This window comes from Coregonus clupeaformis, chromosome 3 (assembly GCF_020615455.1).
Source record: "Coregonus clupeaformis isolate EN_2021a chromosome 3, ASM2061545v1, whole genome shotgun sequence".
Classification (NCBI taxonomy): Eukaryota; Metazoa; Chordata; class Actinopteri; order Salmoniformes; family Salmonidae; genus Coregonus; species Coregonus clupeaformis.
Genome location: NC_059194.1, coordinates 43,827,308 through 43,841,816, shown reverse-complemented (window position 1 = coordinate 43,841,816; position 14,509 = coordinate 43,827,308). Strand labels below are relative to the sequence as shown.

The window sequence follows — 14,509 nt, the reverse complement described above, 5'->3', positions numbered from 1 at the left end:
ACCCGATCCTGCAGGTTCATGCTCTATAACATTCGCAGAGTATGACCCTACCTTACACAGAAAGCGGCACAGGTCCTAATCCAGGCACTTGTCATCTCCCGTCTGGATTACTGCAACTCGCTGTTGGCTGGGCTCCCTGCCTGTGCCATTAAACCCCTACAACTTATCAAGAACGCTGCAGCCCGTCTGGTGTTCAACCTTCCCAAGTTCTCTCACGTCACCCCGCTCCTCCACACACTCCACTGGCTTCCAGTTGAGGCTTGCATCTGCTACAAGACCAGGGTGCTTGCCTACGGAGCTGTGAGGGGAACGGCACCTCCGTACCTTCAGGCTCTGATCAGACCCTACACCCAAACGAGGGCACTACGTTCATCCACCTCTGGCCTGCTAGCCCCCTTACCTCTACGGAAGCACAGTTCCCACTCAGCCCAGTCAAAGCTATTCGCTGCTCTGGCACCCCAATGGTGGAACAAGCTCCCCCACGACGCCAGGACAGCGGAGTCACTGACCACCTTCCGGAGACACTTGAAACCCTACCTCTTTAAGGAATTCCTGGAATAGTATAAAAGTAATCCTTCTACCCCCCTCCCCCACCCCCATAAAAAAAAAGTGGTTGTCCCTTTGTAAGTCGCTCTGGATAAGAGTGTTTGCTAAATGACGTAAATGTAAACGCAAATGCAAATTTCACAGGGGGAAATTATACAAGTCCACCCCCTGGTGGCTAAAGGAGGTACCACATGAGCAGATAGCGAGTGAAAGGGGGAAGAGAGAGAGATTTCTCTTACTTTCCCTGATGACTTGATTCCTTTGGCCAGGGAGAGGTAGACTATCAACCAGGCCAGCAACAGGCAGCCTGCGAGGGGCCAGCGGATGTCTCCAGGGTACTCTATCCCTTTGGAGATGTGTAAGACATTGTACCTATGGGAGGGAGGGAGGGAGGGAGGGAGGGGGGGAGGAGAGAGAGAGAGAGAGAGAGAGAGAGAGAGAGAGAGAGAGAGAGAGAGAGAGAGAGAGAGAGAGAGAGAGAGAGAGAGAGAGAGAGTTATTTCAGATCTGACATTTATTATTCCTACATATCAATCAATAGCGGGAAACAACAGTGTCTATACAGCCCAATAACTGTGGCCTAATTCTGTTAGAAAGGAAACCAACATTTACAGTATAGTATGAGAAATCACAAGCATCATCAGCCAGCAGGCCTACTTCAAACATAGAACCTCTCTGTAACTCTGATGAAAGTTTTATTTTTTAAATATATTTTTTTACAATATTTGTATTGAATACTTTTTTAGCTGCTGTATTGTTTGCGATGAGATCTGTGTACACTACACTATATCCTGTGCATATGACAAATAAACGTTGATTTGACTTACTTGAAGTACTCCTCGCTGGGGCTGACGTAGGTTTTGTTATCCGGATAGGTCATGTTAACCAGTTTGGTCAGGTTTCCAATGGCTTGAGCCGACAGACAGAACGAGCTGTTCTTTATAGAGGTGAAGTTTTTATCATGAAGGATACACGTGTCTGTCACAACCAGAAACCAACATATGTCAACCAGGACAGACAGACAGGTTTACATACACTGTATCGAATCAGAGAAAAAAATACATCTCAACAGGGACAGACAGACATCTTTATAATCTGTTTTAAAACTGTATCAACTCTCATAGTTTTCTCAGGTGGTGGGTATAATGTAGAATAGATACTTGCCCAGCACACTGGTTCATACACCGAAAACAGTGATCTCTGCCATGCTTTACCGTACTTTACATATTACTGTACTTTACATACTGTACTTTACATACTGTACTTTACATACTGTACTTTATACCCATTACAGGAAATGTCCTCTATTCTCAGATGAAAGCCATTCACCCACTGTATGGATGAAGCATGTTTTATATGTGTAATGGTTACTTTTCTTGTAACAGAACTGTAAAAAAAAAAAAAAAAATTGCCTATTATGAAATAACCTTTTCCCCAATATTTTTTCAGATTATATCAAATGTATTTTACGCTTAGAATAAACGTTGAAACGTTCAGCACGTTTGACAAAGAGTAGATCTAATTTCGCTTTGTATAATCATCATACGTTTGTTGTATTACTAATGAAAGCTACACAAGGATACAGAGGAGAGAGACCAGGGAGAGTACAGTTACTGTAACTCTTACTATGACCAAGAGAGGGCGGTCTGGCGCACACTGCGGCACTGCAGCAACTCCACTAAAGTAAATGTGTCAAGCAAGCAACTTTTGTGCTGAATTCACTCAAATGCAATAGACAAAAATGGCATTTTCTTAATCAAATTTCGATTTTTTCCTTGCAACTGGGAGTTAATATTCCGGTCATACTGCGAGCCTTTCTTTTAGCGATTGATCTTTTTAAAAAATAATAATAATTTTTATATATATATATATATATATATATATATATATATATATATATATATATATATATATATATATATATATATATATATATATATATATATATATATATATATATATATATATTGTAACCCAATGCAACCTAAAAAAAAACAATTAAACATAATTGCAACAGTGCAAAACGAATGTGTCTACTTAGCCTACACCTTACTATTGAAAATTCATATTTTGTATAACTGCTTTTTGCTCATGATATGTTTAGAATAGAATAAAGACATAATCAGAAAAGCCTACACACAGTTGAAAAAAGAACTTGAGACCCCCAGAAGAAATATACAAATCAATATAATAAACCTAGTAAGCAAAAGCAGCACTTTTTGATGTATATGAAACTAGAAAACAATGCTTAGAATAGCCGGTCACTCTACACTATAGGGCAGGTTACAGACAGGGACCTTAGCTGATGGGTGCGTTGCGCATTGCGCAATGGTGAGTATGTGTATGTGTGTGTGCGCATGCATGAGAGTGTGTGTGCGTTCTGGCGCATTGTGGTCTTACCTAAGAGAAGCATGTCTTTGTCCTTACAGTCAAACGTGTTCCACTCGTTCTTACAGTTAGCCCATGGCAGTGAGCCCTTCAACGAAGCGAACAGGTAGTACAGTGTCCAGCACATTATAATGTTATAGTATATGGCTATCAAGACAGATATTATCAACATGGCAATCCCGCAACCTAAAATAAATAAATGAGACGAAATATATCAATTACTCTTAAGCAGGCAGAGGAGCTTGATCAAAAGTAATTATATCATAATAGGTAGTTATCATTTTTTCTGAAGGTAGTGTATGTTACACGTTTTAAATATGTTACTTTATGAGTTTGGATCGCAGCCTGTATATGCGCAGTTTACCTTGTAGAGCCGGGATGGCTTTCCACACGGACACCGGGCCCTGGCTGGCAAACTGACCCAGGGAAACCTCCAATAAAAAGATAGGGATCCCGGCGAGGCACAACATTATCAGGTAGGGGATCAAAAAAGCACCTATATACACAGGGAAACGGGGAAGCATTTCAAAGTAGCGCACAGGTACAAGTGAAAAGTGATTCCTCAAACTTGGCTTACATGATTTAAAAAGAAGGCTATAACAGAATTAATTCGACTGCCTTTCTCATGAATAAAGAGATTATGTATGGCAGGTAATAATGAAATAAATGTGACATATCTATATGTGTTATACTTATTTGCTTCCCTTGCATGTAGCCTAATTAGTTGTATTAGGTAGCTAGAATATAATAATGTATAGAGTGTAGACCAAACTAAACTGAAATGAAGATAGGCCAAGTAATAATAATACAATAATATAAATAATATTTTATTTACAGAAGTGATTATCAATCATAAAGCCTAAATTATTTAACAAAAATCCACGAAAAAGACTAGTCTCCTAGACGCTGAAAAATTATATGTTAGCTAGACGCTTTCTATAAATGTTTGGAAAACGTATCATAAAAAGTCGCCCATTCCTTTAGAGAAGAAAAAGCAAACAAAAAGGAAAGTGAAGAATATGTTTTTCGACACTAATTTCAACTCCAATCATATATCCTAGCAAGTGAATGAATTCAAGTAATGTATTTTCGTTTGACAATGTTAAAATACATTAAGCATACTGTTGTTTAAACAATGGCAAAACAAAATACAAATCATCCAGGATAAAAACACAATTAAGTCTACTTACTCCCATTGTGTTCCTCGAATTTAATTTAATCGTCAATTTCGTTCATATCAATTATGCGTGATGTCAAACATCTAAATCTATCATTGTGGAGCAATGGAATATCTAAGTCAAATAACACTGATCAGTTTTGGGATAAGTTTGATTTCTTTTCCGCATTTAGGTGCTTGTGCATTTACAACTGTAGTGACATTTGCAGTGCAGGTACATTCTCAACTCAACACTTTCCTTACCTCCACCATTTTGGAAGGCAAGGTATGGAAACCTCCACACGTTTCCCAGTCCCACGGCATAGCCAACCATGGACAGGATGAAATCCAATTTATTAGTCCAGTTTCCCCTGGCCTTATTCTCATCTCCACTCTCGTCCTCGTCTTCCTCCTGGGGAAAACAGTGGATTTTAGTGCTAGGTTTCATGTACATTAAATAACCATATTGGACATCAATTTAGTATAGCCTATCATTAAAACGTCTCAGATCCCGAAACCCCCTGCCTTACTGGGCGAATGATTCGTTTCGTTATTCGATCTATCAAATTAGCCACAAGTATAGGCTATTTGCAACAGTCAGAAAATACAAATACAGCCCGCTTCAACACACATAATAATCACGGGAATAACACTATTTGATTGATGCGAGCATTTTAAAACATGACAGGACAAATTCATATGAATATTCATAAATACAGATAATTCAAATTTCCTCATTTCTGATTCCGCGCCAAGAGGGGTAGAGGGAGACGAGACCAAGCTTATCAATGGAACACTGTCAGGCAGGCGCGCGGGCGGGAGAGGAGACCCGAGTGAGAGGAGGGGAGAGTGGCGAGGAATGCCCTCGCGGGGATTGGAACAATGGGCAGAGTCCGCAGCCTTATGTAACCCATTACCAAGCGCTGTCATGGGTTTACCGAGACCAATCCCAAGAGAGCATGATTTCTATCCCTCTTTCTAGCTATACCTGACACACGGAGCAGCGCAGTGCGGGGGATATACCATTACTGTATGCTGATACACAAACAACCATCTTACAGTGGGCCTATTCCTTTATCTCACTGCAGTGGGAAGATTCTGTCCATTCAGCACTTTCAGGATGACGTTTTAGACCAACTTTTGTTGACAGAATTGAATCAAATACGTAGCCTATTCTAGCCGAAGACAGAGGGTCAGAAAATCGAAATAGATAGCCTACCTTTTTCGTTCTATATTTTGATCATTTCCTACAATAACTGGGAATTCTTCTAAACTATTATATTGGTGAATTCTAACCCTGATTCATAGACAATTGCAACCTCTAGTCACTGCATCTGGCCATCGCAAATGGAAACTCACTTGAATAGGCTATTTGGCTCATATTCTCAAATCACCCCTCAGCAGCAGTCTCCAGTGCTGGACAATCTCAGAAGAAGTCCCATGGGACCGTAATTACAACTTCTCCTCAGCCGCAACGTCACCCCCACCTCGGCTTCCTTATCAGTGAAAGACCCGAAAACACCACAGCCAATTCTCTATCCTAATAGGCAATACAGGTTGCATGTCATATAGATCACCATTCACTCCAAACCGCGGTTCGTCTTGTAGTCCAGAAACCCTCCTCTAAGCTCTCCTGACCCAGGTTGAACAGGCGATCCTCCCCGTATAGAAACAATTTGTTTGAGCCCACTTACCCCCGTCACGGCGCCGGGCTGAACAGACGTGTTGCCATCTGCGCCCAGAATGATGGTGGTCTGGCTCATGGTGGTCCAGTTGCCCGATGCAGTGTTTTGCTCCCCGGTGGCCCTAAGCGGGTCCCCGTACTGGACAGGGATACCCCGGGCAGCAGAACCACCAGCTGAGCTGGTAGAATCCTTACAGAAGGCCGAGTTCGTAGCCACGGATCCAGGCACCGCCGGAGCGGCGTTTTTAAAAGTCCCATAGACTTTACTGACTTCTCCCGGTTCTCCCGGTTTATTTTCCGTGGGACATAAAGTTTTGCTCTCGTTAGATGGTGCTGGCTGAGGGGCCGGGTAAGCGGCGGACGTTTGGTTAAGGGCATTATCCGGTTTATTTGCTGAAACTCCCACCGCTCCCTCGGGCTGGTACAATGGGTTAAAACCGGTAGGAGCATTGGCCGGCTGTTTGGTCATCTCTCTCTGGTCGGAGAAATCCTGCAACATGTCATTTACAGATGAGGCTCAGCACACAAGACAAGGGGTAAAAAATCATATAAAAGGCTATACAAACAGAAACACTTTAAGATGCATTTACCAGGTCAGTGTTAGCACTAATAGGCTATGAATTGAGAATTAGATTATTTTAGCGCTATTATTTTCAAATCAAACCAATAGGCTAATCACCTACAATAAAAATGCAGCAGTGGTGGGTGTTTCTGCAGTATTTTAAAAGCCCTTTGTCGCATGTTTTGGCTCCGCTGCTCCGGGCTTCAGATCACAGTCTGCGGGGGTTTGCTTCTCCTGTTCCCCTTTACTGCGAGATTCTTTAATTTTACGCCCCATTTCCCCCATGTCATTCAGCTCCACACAGCCACTGATTTTTATGGGCAATAGACAAGCTGCCGGGCTCTTGACAGCTCCCCTCTCCCTGGCAGGCATGTATGATCACCGGCATCAAGCTACAGCTCTGAGAGGACCCGGGCGTGCAGAAATACAAATTACTATCTCCACATATGTAGCCTAACCAAGAGGAATCAAAGCAACATAAGAGAACACGGGATTTCTAAACACAAACATGCTACATTTAGGTTGAAGTAAAAAAAAAGGGGAAAAATAGATACCGTTTCTGCGTGTTTTATCTAGCACCTTGCATTTGGCTATAAAAATGACATTATCTGATTACGTTTCTCTTAAAATGAAAACAAATAAATTCAATAAAAAATAACCCTACTTGAAGTCCTTGAATGGAAAAGATCGAACGAAACAAGTATTTTTCGATTGAACTGAATGCATATTTTGCTCAGAGATTGCCATGTGAATGCGAGTTGTGAAAAGTTTTCGTGTGTGGAGCAGCGCTATGCAGCTGGATTTCAGCACCATGGACAGCGCACAACTCTGCTACTGAATGCAACCCATTATCAAGCATGCAGATTTAATCAATGAAAATATTTCCACAAAACGAAGTTAGGCTGCTTCAACCATTTAGATAAATAATAATAATAATAATAATAATAACTTGTATGACAAATGTAATGTAGAATAAAGATAATAAAGAAAGTATGTAGCCTACTCACCATTTGTGAAGAAGCTTAAGACGTGCTGACGCTGAAAGGCTGAAAAACAGCTGTAAAGAGAACTGGAAGTAGGAGTGGATTTGGCCGTGCTTAGTGCAAAGCTTTCTATACCTCAGTGGGAAAGATCGGGTTTGCGTCAGTGCGGAGCAAGGTGCCCTTCGCTTGACATTTTCTTGATAATAAGAGTTTGATAAATCATTGGCCTTGGATTCTGATTTTTAAAGCGACACCGAGGCGAAGACACGACGAAACGAGCGCATGTTGTCCACGCACATGCCGCTCAGTACGTGTTTGGACTGACTCATTCACCAGCTGATTAATAATACACTTTTCTCTAGGGGATGTGTAAGTACATACGCGCTAGGGATAATTTGCATGTAGGCCTACATACATTTTTGAGAGAAAATGTACCATTCGTGGGAGAGGATTACATTGATGGGGAAACTATTTCGTTAGATGGTTTCTATTTTTGCTAGACTATGGGGTTTATTGTGTTGTAAATATGGCTACTTTAAGTTTATGCTATTGAACATGTCTTAAGAAAGTAATATGTGGAAAACACTGGACATGTAGCTTAACATCTAGTATCATATATAACTTATTTAGCCTACATTTTAATATTAGGATCACATATAAATACATAGGCTACGACATATGATTATCAATATTAAAAGCAGATTTTTCGTTTCCATAAAGCCTGTGTCAGTAAATGTTTTTAACAGGCTATACAGTTTGGGCTAAACTGTATATTTAACAAAAATTATAAATATCCACCATAACAACTATTTACACCATTTCCCTTGTACAAATATGAGTGACGTGTGACAAAAACTGCAGACTACTGCAAAGTATTTTTTTTAAAGCCTCCAGGCTATATATAGGCTTTACTACGCTTCAAGGAATTTAAGCACACATGCGATATAGGGTTATACGTTTCTGTGTGCGTCACCGAGACAAGCCCTGATTAAGTGTAGAAAAAAGTGGGCGAGGTCTTCATGAAACGAATGAAGCTACTACCCAAGAAGGACACTTTTCTTTAACACGTGGTCATTGAGGTATCGCGCTACGCTGGAGGCTTTGGAACTTTCCCAGCACCACAAATAGCCTGCCCTAAAATACTGCATTGCGCACGGCATTGTTCAGCTTTCTCTTCCTTATTAACGAAATAATAATAATAATAATAATAATATGCCATTTAGCAGACGCTTTTATCCAAAGCGACTTACAGTCATGCGTGCATACATTTATTTGTGTATGGGTGGTCCCGGGGATCGAACCCACAACCTTGGCGTTACAAGCGCCGTGCTCTACCAGCTGAGCTACAGAGGACCACTGTAGCCCTAACTCAAGATTGGTTCATTCTCGTGCGCAAAAAATCCCATGAGCATCATATTTTGTTGTTATTTAGACAACTGTTACGCAACCAACCCAAACCCTTGAGAAAGATACAGAAATAATCAGAATAACACACAACCCAGCAGAAACGGTCCACCGACCTCGCAGTGTCTTTAAATGAGCTCTTCACTGTAGCCCGCGTGCCTTATTAAATGTGAGATAATCACCTGCAACGCTTGCTGCGCCCGTGGGGCCCGCGCCCCTGTTAAATCTGGGCCTCTACAGATAAGGGCCTCGCGCTGCTAAATTAGCTGGCTGCTCCAAGGTTTAATTACTTTGTCAACAGAGAACAATTGTAATTGATTTCTGCCCCTCTTTCCTTGTACTTCTCACACCTTCCTCAAGACACAGAATGGGAGAGGGCAGGAAACAGACTACACTCTAAGAATAAATGGTTATTCAAGGATCCTTTTTGAGTTGCCACTGTGGGGGAACCTTTTTGAAAATTTTATTTGAGGAACCTTTTTAAAACGTCCTTCAAGGAAACTTTTTTAGGAGGTATGAGTACATTTTTAAACCCTTTTATTAATAACGATATTTAGCAATAATAATAATAGCCTAATAATAATAATAATAATCTATAATCACACAAAATATCCATGGGTAATTGAAGAAGATTTGTCAAAAGTATATACATATGTTGACATTTGAATTAGGTCTATTAAACATGAAACAACAATAATAAATATGAAAACAATAAATCCAAAACAAAACAACAAGCCCATACTTTGGAGTGAACACTTTTTTAAATGAATGGATATTATCCATTTATCCCATAAATATTATATTATGAAAACTTAAGATCTTGAAGTGGTCATGGTGTTACTTTAATGCCACACCTCACACATGGAAATAATTGATTCGTGCTAATCCATTATTCACCCTACTCAACACAAGAAGATACATACATTTCACAGGAGGTGTGACAGCAAAGTATGCTGTAGTCAAAGTTCAGATTAAACCAATTACATAACCATTGGTTACCAACCACCACAGACAGATGAAGGCATGGAGTTCCATAGTCTGGGTGATGCCCTGGAGAACGCCCTGTTGCCAAAACAGTACTTGGATTTGGGGATGGATTTGGGGATGGGGATGATGGATTTGGGGATGATTACATCAGAGGAGACTGGTGGGAGGAGCAATAGGAGGACAGGCTCATGTCTGGCCTCCACTGAAGGCCCGGCACTCTTTCTTGCCTTATCTTTTGGCTGAGGCATTTGGTGAACAATGACTGTAAGAAAACATTGTTTGAAGTAGTCATATTTCAGATAATCTGTAAGCAAGACAAGTCATAGAAATCAAGTGGCGTTTGCATGTATTTGAGCTATTAAAGTTTTGTTGGTGACCTGGTATGCAGAAATCACTGAGCGGAGCTATAATTCTATAACGCAACATACAGTGCCTTCAGAAAGTATTCACACCCCTTCACTTTTTCCACCTTTTGTTGTGTTACAGCCTGCATTTAAAATGGACTAAATTGAGATGTTGTGTCACTGATCTACACACAATACCCCATAATGTCAAAGTGGAATATACAGTGCTATGAAAAAGTATTTGCCCCCTTTCTATTTTTCTCTACTTTTGCATATTTGTGATACTGAATGTTATCAGATCTTCAACCAAAACCTAATATTAGATAAAGGGAACATAAGTGAAGAAATAACACAACAATTACATATTTATTTAATAAACAAAGTTATGCAACACACAATTCCCCTGTGTGAAAAAGTAATTGCCCCCTTACACTCAATAACTGGTTGTGCTACCTTTAGCTGCAATGACTCCAACCAAATGCTTCCTGTAGTTGTTGATCAGTCTCTCACGTTGCTGTGGAGGAATTTTGGCCCACTCTTCCATGCAGAACTGCTTTAACTCAGTGACGTGTGGGTTTTCAAGCATGAACTGCTCGTTTCAAGTCCTGCCACAACATCTCAATTGGGATTACATCTGGACTTTGACTAGGCCATTCCAAAACTTCAAATTTGTTGCTTTTTAGCCATTTTCATGTAGACTTGATTGTGTGTTTTGGATCATTGTCTTGCTGCATGACCCAGCTGCGCTTCAGCTTCAGCTCACAGACGGATGGTCTGACATTCTCCTGTAGAATTCTCTGATACAGAGCAGAATTCATGGTTCCTTCTATTAAGGCAAGTCGTCCAGATCCTGAGGCAGCAAAGCATCCCCAAACCATCACACCACCACCACCATGCTTGACCTTTGGTATGATGTTCTTACTGTGGAATGCAGAGTTTGGTTTTCACCAGGCATAATGGGACCCATCTCGTCCAAAAAGTTGACTTAAGTTTGCCAAAAAGCACCTGGATGATCATCAAGACTCTTGGAAGAACGCTCTATGGACAGATAACTTTTTGGACGACATGGTTCCAGTAATGCCTGGCGAAAACCAAACTCTGCATTCCACAGTAAGAACATCATACCAAAGGTCAAGCATGGTGGTGGTGATGTGATGGTTTGGGGATGATTTGCTGCCTCAGGACCTGGACGACTTGCCTTAATAGAAGGAACCATGAATTCTGCTCTGTATCAGAGAATTCTACAGGAGAATGTCAGACCATCCGTCTGTGAGCTGAAGCTGAAGCGCAGCTGGGTCATGCAGCAAGACAATGATCCAAAACACACAATCAAGTCTACATGAAAATTGCTAAAAAGCAACAAATTATAAGTTTTTGAATGGCCTAGTCAAAGTCCAGACCTAATCCCAATTGAGATGTTGTGGCAGGACTTGAAACGAGCAGTTCATGCTTGAAAACCCACACGTCACTGAGTTAAAGCAGTTCTGCATGGAAGAGTGGGCTAAAATTCCTCCACAACGACGTGAGAGACTGATCAACAACTACAGGAAGCATTTGGTTGGAGTCATTGCAGCTAAAGGTGGCACAACCAGTTATTGAGTGTAAGGGGGCAATTACTTTTTCACACAAGGGAATTGGGTGTTGCATAACTTTGTTTATGAAATAAATATGTAATTGTTGTGTTATTTGTTCACTTATGTTCCCTTTATCTAATATTAGGTTTTGGTTGAAGATCTGATAACATTCAGTATCACAAATATGCAAAAGTAGAGAAAATTAGAAAGGGGGCAAATACTTTTTCATAGCACTGTAGTTTGTACAACATTTTAGAAATTAATAAAACATGTAAAGCTGAAATGCCTTGAGTCAATAAGTATTCAACCTGTTTGTGATTAACAAATTCCATAATAAGTTGCATGGACTCATTCCATGTTCAATAATAGCGGTTAACATTATTTTATAATGACTACCCCATCTCTGTACCCTACACATACAATTATCTGTAAGGTCCCTCAATCAAGTAGTGCATTTCAAGCACAGATTCAACCACAAAGACCAGGGCGGTTTTTCCAATGCCTCGCAAAGAAGGGCACCGATTGGTAGATGTGTAAAAATAATAAAAAAGTAGACGATGAATAACATCCCTTTGAGCATGGTGAAGTTATTAATTAGGCTTTGGATGTTGTATCAATACACCCAGTCACTACAAAGATACAGGTGTCCTTCCTTACTCAGTTGCCAGAGAGGAAAGAAACTGCTCAGGGATTTCACCATGAGGCCAATGGTGATTTTAAAACAGTTACAGAGTTTAATCGTAGTGATATGAGAAAACCGAGGATGGATCAACAACACTGTAGTTACTCCACAATACTAACCTAAATGACAGAGTGAAAAGAAGGAAGCCTGTACAGAATAAAAATAAACATGCATCTTGTTTGCAACAAGGCACTTAAGTAATAATGCAAAACATGTGGCAAATAAATTAACTTTTTGTCCTGAATACAAAGCGTTATGTTTGGGAAAATCCAACACAACACATCATATTTTCAAGCATGGTGGTGGCTGCATCATGTTTTCAGTCTGCTTGTCATCGGCAAGGAACAGGGAGTTTTTAGGATAAGAAATAAACAGAATACAGCTATAAGCATAGGCAAAAACCTGGTTCAGTCTGCTTTCCAACAGACACTGGGAGACAAATTCACCTTTCAGCAGGACAATAACCTAAAACACAAGGCCAAATCTACTCTGGAGTTGCTTACCAAGATGACATTGAATGTTCCTGAGTGGCCTAGTTACAGTTTTGACTTAAATCATCTTGAAAATCTATGGCAAGGCTTGAAAATGGCTGTCTGGCAACTTGAATAATTAAAAAAATAATAATGGGTGCATATTGTACAATCCAGGTGTGCAAATACTTATGTAAATGAGATATTTCTGTATTTCATTTTCAACACATTTGCAAACATCTCTAAAAACATGTTTTCAAATTGTCATTATGGGGTATTGTGTGTAGATGGCTGAGAGAAAAAAATCTATAATCAATTTTGAATTCAGGTAACACAACAAAATGTGGAATAAGTCAAGGGGTATGAACACTTTCTGAAGGCACTGTACAACCTATGGAAGTTGTGCTTAGAAAGAAATGCACTCACCCATGGCTCTGCGCCCTTGTGCTTTATGCACAGATATCTTGCGAATATCTTTCTGCCGATGGCTCTATACTCCCGGCTGTCCTCTATGTTTGGGAATTTTGAAATGTAGACATGGACTGTCTCCTCTACTAGTTTACTCCACACAGCATCTATTTCTTCCTCTGTCTCTCACTCCACATTCACACAGACACATTAATTCAACAGATATATAAAAATGTCAAAACGTTAGCTAGCTACAACAAGTCAAAATGTCATTGCTCCATGTCCATCAGCTCAGTTCTTATAGCCCTGGTGTGATATGGTGCCATATGATGCCATTTAGTGGTGTAGCGTGGCCGACTTTGAATGCAGCAACTAATCATTCTCAAATTCATTCGAGGCTAATTCATTGTTTGAATCTACACCACCGTTCAAAATTTGGGGTCACTTAGAAATGTCTTTGTTTTCAAAAAATGAATAAAAATAAAAAGTCCATTAAAATAACATCAACTTGATCAGAAATACAGTGTAGACATTGTTAATGTTGTAAATGGCTATTGTAGCTGGAAACGGCTGATTTTTTATGGAATATCTACATAGGCGTACAGAGGCCCATTATCAGCAACCATCAGTCCTGTGTTCCAATGGCACGTTGTGTTTGCTAATCCAAGTTTATCATTTTAAAAGGCTAATTGATCATTAGAAAACCCTTTTGCAATTATGTTAGCACAGCTGAAAACTGTTGTGCTGATTAAAGAAGCAATAAAACTAGCCTTCTTGAGACTAGTTGAGTATCTGGAGCATCAGCAATTGTGGGTTCGATTACAGGCTCAAAATCGCCAGAAACAAATAACTTTCTTCTGAAACTCGTCAGTCTATTCTTGTTCTGAGAAATGAAGGCTATTCCATGCGAGAAATTGCCAAGAAACTGAAGATCTCGTACAACGCTGTTTACTACTCCCTTCACAGAACAGTGCAAACTGGCTCTAACCAGAATAGAAAGAGGAGTGGGAGGCCCCAGTGCACAACTGAGCAAGAGGACAAATACTTTAGAGTGTCTAGTTTGAGAAACTGATGCCTCACAGGTCCTCAACTGGCAGCTTCATTAAATAGTACCCGCAAAACACCAGTCTCAACATCAACAGTGAAGAGGCTACTCCGGGATGCTGACCTTCTAGGCAGAGTTGCAAAGAAAAAGCCATATCTCAGACTGGCCAATAAAAATAAATGATTAAAATGGGCAGTCTGAGATATGGCTTTTCTGAATTTGAAGAAAGAAAGAAAGTTCTTTGTTTCTGGCCCTTTTGATCCTGTAATCGAACCC

The 14,509-nt window shown here is 40.3% G+C and overlaps 1 protein-coding gene across 1 annotated transcript in view; it reads right to left on the bottom strand.

Annotated features, from left to right (window-relative positions):
* Positions 1-7,582, bottom strand: part of LOC121580110 (sodium- and chloride-dependent glycine transporter 2-like) — a 49,289-nt gene extending 41,707 nt beyond the window's left edge. Inside the window, exons 1-7 of the mRNA XM_041895160.2 lie at positions 7,344-7,582; positions 5,785-6,264; positions 4,355-4,502; positions 3,299-3,430; positions 2,947-3,120; positions 1,374-1,524; positions 786-918 (exon numbers count right to left, since the gene is read on the bottom strand). Coding sequence (XP_041751094.1) covers positions 786-918; positions 1,374-1,524; positions 2,947-3,120; positions 3,299-3,430; positions 4,355-4,502; positions 5,785-6,264; positions 7,344-7,346 — 1,221 coding nt within the window. The 5' untranslated portion in view covers positions 7,347-7,582. The remainder of the gene's footprint in view (positions 1-785; positions 919-1,373; positions 1,525-2,946; positions 3,121-3,298; positions 3,431-4,354; positions 4,503-5,784; positions 6,265-7,343) is intronic.
* Positions 7,583-14,509: the final 6,927 nt, after the last annotated feature.